This window comes from Vespa velutina, chromosome 7, assembly GCF_912470025.1.
Source record: "Vespa velutina chromosome 7, iVesVel2.1, whole genome shotgun sequence".
Classification (NCBI taxonomy): Eukaryota; Metazoa; Arthropoda; class Insecta; order Hymenoptera; family Vespidae; genus Vespa; species Vespa velutina.
Genome location: NC_062194.1, coordinates 4,770,788 through 4,780,027, shown reverse-complemented (window position 1 = coordinate 4,780,027; position 9,240 = coordinate 4,770,788). Strand labels below are relative to the sequence as shown.

The 9,240-nt window shown below is 35.5% G+C and overlaps 1 protein-coding gene across 7 annotated transcripts in view; it reads left to right on the top strand.

Annotated features, from left to right (window-relative positions):
- The window catches only part of LOC124950364 (tyrosine-protein kinase Drl-like), an 82,162-nt gene that overhangs the window by 48,215 nt on the left and 24,707 nt on the right, over positions 1–9,240 (top strand). For all 7 annotated transcript variants that reach the window (XR_007101338.1, XM_047496938.1, XM_047496939.1 and 4 more), the window contains one exon: positions 7,608–7,875. Coding sequence is in view for 6 of the 7 variants with exons in the window: in XM_047496938.1 (XP_047352894.1) it covers positions 7,608–7,875 (268 nt within the window). In the remaining variant the exon portion in view is untranslated. The remainder of the gene's footprint in view (positions 1–7,607; positions 7,876–9,240) is intronic.

The window sequence follows — 9,240 nt, the reverse complement described above, 5'->3', positions numbered from 1 at the left end:
GGATGACGTTTACGTTGGAACGACTTAACGTTACTTCCGCGATGAAGATGAATTAATGGGGAACCATCTTTTTGTACTCTCTCCTCACTCTCATACTCTCTCTCTCTCTTTCTCTCTCTCACACACCCTTTCTTGCTATCACCCTACCGCCCCCTGCCCCCTTCCCTTCTTTCTTTTTTACTATAACGAATATCTTTCACCCCACTTCGTTTTCTAACCCCTTTCATCGCGTTCATCGTCGTCGTTACGTCGTCGTAAGCAAATAGATTCGAGAAAGAGGGAGATCCTCAATCCTTCTTCGGCCGAGAGAAAATTTCTGCGTTCAACCCTTTAATAATAATTTATTATCTTCTTGAACGTTAGACGGATCAAACGGCATTCCATTATCGTCGTTAATACAATATCGTTCGAGAAGTATGGCCACGTATAATTGAATAATTCAATAAAGCTTCCCGTCGCTCAGACGTTGAAATACGTGAAAATATATGGAATGGACCATTTCGAACGATCTCGATAGAAGAGCATAACTTCAACATTATATTTAAACGTTTAGTCGAGGGTTAAAAGGAGGTGTTGTAAAATTGGTAAAGAGTACGTATAGTCATTCGTACGTATAATAGCGATGTCATATTTGAGGACAATGCCCGACGTTTAAAAGGAAAAAGGGAAAGAGAAAAAGACAGAGAGAGAGAGAGAGAAAAAAAGAGAGAGAAAGAGAGAGAGAGAGAGAGAGAGAATGAGACAAAGAGGTAGAGAGAGAAAGAGAAAGAGAGGGACATATACAAGAGGGAACGACAATTTAACGAGCGTGGTTCTAATTATTAGCTCGACTGTACTTCACGGACTGTGAGAGAACCGGAGAGGGTCGCGTAAGAGTTGTTTCTACCCTCGGTGTTAACGCGATATACCCTCTAGGCTTCAGGCAAAGCCTACATCGAGAGAGATAGAGATAGAAAGATAGAAGGAGAAAGAGAGAGAGAGAGAGAGAGAGTGAAAGCAAACGCGCATGTGTATGCTAAGTCTCAGCTCACCTAGCCTCATCTACGTTTCTGTTTAGACTTGTCTATCTCTCTCCCTCTTCATGTCTCTACGCTTCCATACATATGCATCTAGATGATTTACTGTCCTTTGCACAACACATACTCTGTCTCTCTCTCTCTCTCTCTCTCTCTCTCTCTCTCTCTCTCTCTCTCTGTCCCTATCTAGCTCTATCCTCGTCTTTGCTTTTACTCTCAGAAACCTCTCTCAAAGCCCATCAGGCAAGTGTCGTAGATTCCAATGTTCAAGGACACTCTTCACATATTTGTTGAGGCTGAAGTAACCTTAGAATTAATTTACTATTCCAAATCTAGAAGTTAGAGACTGTATACCCGTATTCTTTGTAGTTTTGTAATAGTTAAAGCAAAAAAAGAAAGGGGGGGAAAAAAAAGTAGGAACAAAACAGATAAAAAGAAAAGAGACTATAATTCTATCGCAATCTTTTTTTTTTTTCGAAATCAATATATCACATACCAAGTATTCGATTTTATTTTATCTTTTCTTTCTTTTTTTTCTTTATTTTTTTTTCTTTTTTTTTTTTTTTTTTTTTTTTTTTAATTTTTATATCACGTGTATATACATTTAGCGTATACTTTCTGATACGACGAATAAAAAAAAAAAAAAAAATAAAAAACTGTTGATTTGTTTAAAAACATTTATGTTATTTTAATGATAAATGATATAATTTTAAGTTCAATATATTTCTTAATCTGAAACGTTTGTTCAGGGAAATCTTTGAAACGAAAGTTCTAGATCCATTCTCGGAGAATGAATCGTAGTAACGTTATTGCAAAGCCACAGAGAACTAGCGATCCAATTCGCGATAACCAGCCTGTCGCTTTGGTCCAGCTCTCGGTTAGCTATCTGTCGGCGTTGCTCCGATTTCTCCTATTCGACGCTGACTGAGAACTTTCTCTCCCTTCCGGGTATTGTCCTATCGAGCTTCGAACGGGTCATACAGACAGGCGGAAACATGGTGGAAAAGCGTTAGGACCATGGTGACACTCTGTCGTCTATTCGACTGGAAAGCGATAACGTCTTCGATCGATCAGTTGAAATCTGACGAGAGCCTAAGATCTTTGCATGATTCGAAAGAAGTATCAAAAAGAGGAAAAAAATGTACGCGAATCTATCGGATTATCGACATTTTGATTTACCTTTAATATATAAGGATATGCAATGAGAAGAAAAAAAAAAAAAATTTTTTTTATTATTAAGATTGAAATTAACTATTATTTGTATTTATATTTATACTTATGTACAATTTTAATGTCTACATTTATTAATTATAATTTATATTAATATTTGCAGATATATATTGTATAATACATATACATAAAATAGTCTATTTAAAGTGTCTATCAATAAATATACACAGTTAAATTTCTTTATTTATTTCTTCTGTATTAATAAAGTAATTGATTCTTTTATACTCATACAAAAAAGAAAAGAAAAGAAAAAAAAAGAAGAAACAAACAAAAAACAAAAAATGAAGTTTCACATTACTTTCGAATGTAGAATAGGATTATTTATTTTCATATTCAAATAGCTCTTATCGAAATGAATATTAATTCGAAAGATTTATTTTTTCTGTTTTTTCTTCTTTCTTTTTTTTTTTTTTTTTTCTTTTTTCTCAGTTAAATCGCGTAATAAAATCTAGTTTTCTTTTCTTCTTAGAAATAATTCCTCTTTTCTCGAAACAGTATGGGTTTCTTTCGTCAGCCTTATGAGCTACGATCACGCTCGCGTTAAGACGTTTTCGTGATAAGACGATCTCCTTGGGAAAACGCGATAGACACGAGTGCTCAGAAATGGTTTTACTAAGCCTTAGGCAGCGATGATTGATGACCCCACGAAGATTTTCATTTTACGATATTTATTTCTATTCGTTTTAAAGCATATAATCTTATCACTTGTATACTTGCATGAATGTAAAATGAAAAGAAAAGGAAGAGAGAGAGAGAGAGAGAGAGAGAGAGAGAGAGAGAGAAAATGAATGTATTTACGTATGTGAAAATATATTCAAACAGTGATTCTCAAACTTCTTTAAATCGCCCTTTTCTTAAAAAAAAAGAAAACAAAAGAAAAAAAAAAGAAAGGTCTTAATTTATAATAACTCGCTTACTTAATATATATATATATATATATATCGGTCGAGCACAAATTAACAACAGTGGTAACAAAAAAAATAACCCATACCAAAAAAATAACCGATTCTACCTGGTTCAATTTTTTAATATTTTTTTTTCATAAAGAAACAATAAAATACTTATATATATTAAAGAATTAGGTACGAAGTGGAACAAAGAAGAAAGAAAATTTCTTCTTCGACGATCTTGGTCTACATATATATACTATATATATATATGTGTGTGTGTGTGTGTGTGTAAGTAAGGGAACAAAGACGATCGGCATGTTCATTGCACTGCTTTAGTAGGAAAGGGAAAGAGAGATAAAGAAAATTCCAGTTTCGACGTATCTTCTTTCAATCGACCGAGTTTCGCTTTTCCTATGAATCGGGAAAGAAAGGCAGGAATGTTAGGAACGATGAAAGTGTTTTTGCCCTTCTCGTTTTCGTCAAAGACTTTCCTTTAATTTCTAGTGCACCCGATATATATATATATATATATATATGAGATGTCCAGCTGAACGGGATTGGATATGGTAGAAAGGGTACCAGGAAACCTCCATAGCAATCGACAACATCTCATCGTAAGCATGTAACTTTAAACTCCGATACGGTTGTACTAGTAGGAAAAAGGATCGGTGGTATTTCGTTATTGCGAGAAAGATAAAGGAAAATGGAGAAGGTCGAACTTTAGATAAGAACACGCTAACCGTGATTCTCGTTTTTTAATTCATGTTTAGCGAGTTCTTTTTTTTCTTTTTTCTTTCTTCATTTATTTATTTATTTTTTTTTTTTTTTTTTTTTTTTTTTTTTTTTAACGAGACAGGTACATGTACATAGAAACATTGACGATATACATGAACGTAATTGTTTTGTAATTTTTTTCTGCGTAAATTTAAAAATGAATTTGTAAAATTAAATTAAAATATTTCCTTTTTTTTTTCTTTTTCTTTTTTCTTCTTTTTTTTTTTTTTTTTTTGAAAAATTTTCACAACCAACGTTAATTAATTGATTTATTAATAAATCGAGAATCGAAATTGTTTTTATAATAACAAAATGTTTATTTACATTTTTATTTTTAATCTTACATCTACGTGTAAAACGAGAAAGAGCAAAGCGTATCATTGAAATAATAATAACACGAGAATGAAACTAAAGTCAAATCGAGAGTATGAAGTATAATTTTGAGATAAATCCTGTGCTACTCGTTTCCCTTAAAATTTCGACAACGCTTCGGTACGGTTGGCGCCAAGCAACGGTTCGAACGCGCAAGGATAATAACACGAAGTAGTCCGCATAATTTTGTGATAAATCGTCGTTCAGGGACTTCAAAAGCCACACTCGTTTCCTTCCTATCTTCCACGCTTCGACTAGACTGGAGCGTCACTATACGGCTTCCCTTTCATCGACTATAACAATGGCGATACTGCGATTACTCTTTTACCCTGAATCATCTACCCCGATATTCACCGTCTCGCTTAATTTTTTCCCTTTTTTCTTTTTTTTTTTTTTTTTCTGTGCTCTTGAACGATTGATTGTTTTACACAACATATATAAAAAAGAAAAAGAAATGTTTTCTAGTTAATCTTCATAGTTAATAGATATTGTTTCGACGTGAAATAGTGCCAGAGAATCGGGGGGGAAACTTCCATTTAAAATGAAGAAAAATGAGACGGATGATAATGCTGAAAATTTAAGATTCGATAATTATATTACTTTTACATATATATATATATATATATATATATATATATATATAACGAATAAATTATCATATTATATAAATTATTATTACGCAAAGTTTATGATCAAGACAATGTTTCATATTCAAAAAAAAAAAAAAAAAAGGAACAAATTTTCAAATTGTTTTTAATCCAAATAATATCATTAATTCATTACATTAAGACACGTTGAACGTACTGGACAAAACTGTTAGGAAGGTTCAACAAAGTTTCGAGAGAATGTAAGTAAATGAATTCGAGAGGGTCAGACGAAAGCAGACGCAGCTTAGGTAAACATTTTTACGTTATTATGAGGATCCGAGAGTGGATATTAAGTAAACGCCTAGCAGCGTTGAGAAATCGTTGTAGAGTAGCCGAATAGCGTCGTTCCTGCTTAAACCAGCCCTCTCCCCCATCCTTTCTTCGAACTAGTCGGATCGAAAATTCGACCCCCTAAACCTCCGACTTTTACCCTCTTCCTCCTCCACTTTCCCCTCATCCTCTTTCCCCTCCTCCTCCTCTTTCCCCTCATCCTCTTTCCCCTCCTCCTCCTCCTCTTTCTCCTTCTCTTCCTCTTCTTCCATTCTCGATGTCGAGGTAATCGCGAGATTGAACGGACGTCTCGTTCGCCGCTCGAGTAGTTAATCGCGATTTTCAAGAGCACGAGGAGCCATTGGGGGTGGTGGATAAAACGTCGTACTTTGCATTTCGGCAAAGCCAACGAACTCAGTCGATTTTACCATTCATCCTTCTTTTTACCGTTTCCTTTTATTTGCGAAAACGGATCGTTCACTACGATAACCGTATATCATCGGCTAAACCAAGAACAGTGCGTTTATGCATCGTAAAAATAGAAAAGGGATGAGAGAGAGAGAGAGAGAGAGAAAGAGAGAGAGAGAGAGAAAGAGGAAGAGGAAGGGAGGAGAGATCGGTAAGTGCAGTGAGAAAAGAATTTTTCATCGTTTACAAGCGGTCTGAATGTACTTCTTTCCTTTTTTAATTTTTTTCTTTTTATTTATTTTATTTTTCTTTTTATTTTTTTTTCTTTTTTTTTTTTTTTTCTTATCATTAGGAGAACTTCGGTCATCGTGACATATCCCAAGAATCTATAGATATATTCTTCTTCGTCTATTATATATTAGAGTGATTAACGGGATTGAGATCCATTGAAGTATCGAGTAGATTTGAATAATCTAATTCTTTTTATGATACGAATGAATTTCTTCTATAGGGTAAAAGTTTTTTTCTTTTTTTCTTTTTTTTTCTATTAATATTCACGGAATGGTTTTTTTTTTGTTTTTGTTTCGATTATTAGATATGATAATAGCGAAAATAAATGTGAGGTGTTTGTTTTGCAAAGAAAAATATCGATTTTTTTCATTTGAAAAATTTCTAAGAACATTCGCGATTCATTGACGTCTGATAAAGTACACGTACAGAGAAAAAGAAAGAGAGAGAAAAAGAGAGACATAGTATTATATGAGAAAGATAGATATATTATCATCAGATGGACCCGAAGATTCTCGTACTAGACAAAGCATTATCGAAGTAAAAATTGAAAGGGATACATGAAAAAAGAATTTAAGAGGATTGTTGGGGATCTCCTGGGATGGCAAGTAAATGCGATAGGCAGGTGTCACGCCATCGAGTTACCCCCTGGTGCGACGATCACGCAGATAACGATGGTCTCGTGCGCGAGTTTGTCTCGAGGGTGCTTACCCCTTTCCCGCCAACCACCCACACTTCTCCCTAGCAGCTCTCCTCACTCCCACAAGTAACGGACTTGGTTACGTTGACACTGCATCACGAAGCACTAACCACGTTATTTATGTTGCCTCGTAAAACTTGTGGCGTGCCTAAACACACTATTCCTTACGATCCTCTCGAGCTTCCCCCTTTTTCCTAAAGATCGGACACGTACACACGTTCTAGCAAATTGTAGTTACGAGTGGCCCAGGGAGGGGTGGTGGTGGGGAGGCGGGGGGACGTGGGATGAAACGAGGTGGTTTTCGGGGGGGAGGTGTTTAAGAAGGGAGATGGGTTGAGAGGGTATCGAAGGATAAAAGGATAAAACGTGTTGCTTTTCTATTTCGAAGATTTCACAAGGATCGTCCTCGACCGGGGATTAGAATTAACAGTCAACGTACCAATCAGCGTGATTTTTTTCGTGAAACATTCTTGTTCAAATTAATGCGGGAATATACTCGTAGTAGGAAAAAAGAATGTAGTATGTACGTACTTCGAGTAAATTTTCGATAAAATCGTTGATTCGTAAAAAGTTTATTTTTCACGTAGTATATGTTCATTAACCGAGTCTAGTAGCTCGATATCGCTTATTCCGACATTTCCGATACGTACCATACATACGTATGTATGTAAATACATAGATTCATGAGCTCGATCTACGATTACATTTCTATTCGCGCGTAATGTGCTCGCTAGTAACGTATTTACGTTGCATGCATATCCAACAAAATGAATCTTAGATTAAGGGACTACTTGGTTTTGTCAAGAATGGTATACCGTGGTAAAGAATATACGCAAAATTTACATGTAATAACGATCGATATTACTAATTTCTTGATTTTTTTGACGACACTTTTTCACTTTTTTCTTAACCTTTTCTTTTTTTTTTTTTTTTTTTTTTTCCTTTAATCGCTTTTCAAAGACTAGAACGTTCGCGTTACGTTATTTATTCACAAAAAGAAATTTGCTTTCAGTTGCCATATTCTATGGAGTTGGATTACGATGTAGTGAGAGTAGCGGGTGCAGCTTCGGGCATGATGGCTTTACTGTCTCCGAGGGTGAACGTGTCGGCCAAAGGCGAGGTTCCCGTCGTCCTGCAAGTCTTCAGGATCAGACTGCCTTGTTCCGGTCTCGTTAGCGCCGAAATTCCTTTGGCCCTCAGGCTGAACGTCACCGCACCTCCTGGGACCAAGTATAACGACACCATACTGGTTTTCAAGAGGAACAAAATCTGCTTGAAGGGTGCGTCGGATCATTAAGAACCGTTTTCGAATATAATATAATATAGTATAATATATATATATATATATATATACGCGCGCACGATACACACGCGAAGCTAAAATTTCCACAGAGTCTATGGTATTTTGATAAAATTTACATGTCCTTTTAAAGGCATTATTTTACTTTATTTATTCTCATAAAATATTTGCGGTAATATATTTTGATAATGAAATTTAAATAATAACAATATAGACGATTTTATTACGATTATATAAACTTTTCATCGGTAGTACCATATTATAAATATATTATACGATATATGTTATAATATATATTTATAATGTACGACACCGTATAAAATTATACTTAAAATTATTATAACTATAATACCAAAATCGTTCTCGGAACGTCGCGATATTTTTCCCAGTCGGGGAAATTGTCATTTTCGTTTTTGCTCTCGCATTGTTTTCGTTATTTTCCAAATGCAAACGAGTCGAGGCTCGTGCGTACAACGGACGAGCTTTCACGCGAAGTACCTTTGTCTCTAGCGTATACGTGTGCCACTCGATAATTACTTCGTTTATGTAATCGCGAATTTAATTAGCGTGTTGGACGAGTTCACGGAATGCCTTCGTTACGGAATTTCGAACGTGTCACGTTAAAAACACACGCCATCGTGCCTCGTCCCACGCGCGGGTGCATGCACGCACCCATATACACGTATACACACATGCACTCGCATACACATACACAAGTAAACTTCTATAGACATATATATATATATATATATATATATACACATACATATACATACACACATATACATATGCAGGAACGATCCCTTTTAAACGCTCCAACTCTATACGTGCGATTTACGACCCTTTGTGTAACCTGCGGCCACCGACAATGGCGATACATGATTTATCAAACAAGAATTTCGTACATACGTACCGACGCTCGTAGAGGCGTACAAACTCGATGCCCAGCTTCGATGCTTTTCCCGCTTTGTCCATGCCGATTAAACTCGTTACACGGATGAGTGAGCTACTCAAAATTCCATTTTCCCAGTGAGACTATTCCATTTGCGATATTCTCTTGTTATTTTTGATATATATCGATATGCCCAAGAATTCGATAGTTTTCTTTTCATTTGTGAAAGCCCTTTTTATTCCCTATCTTTTTTATTTTCTTCTTCTTCTTCTTCTTCTTTCTTCGATTTTTTTTTTTTCTATTCGCTTTATTCCGCAATATTAGAAATTATTAATACTGACAAATAAATTGCACCTCTTAACCCTTTGACTGCGAACATACACATGGGACAATAGTAAACAATCGAAGCCTTCGCCGGACGCATATATGCGGCCACGTCTATGGCCTTCGTTG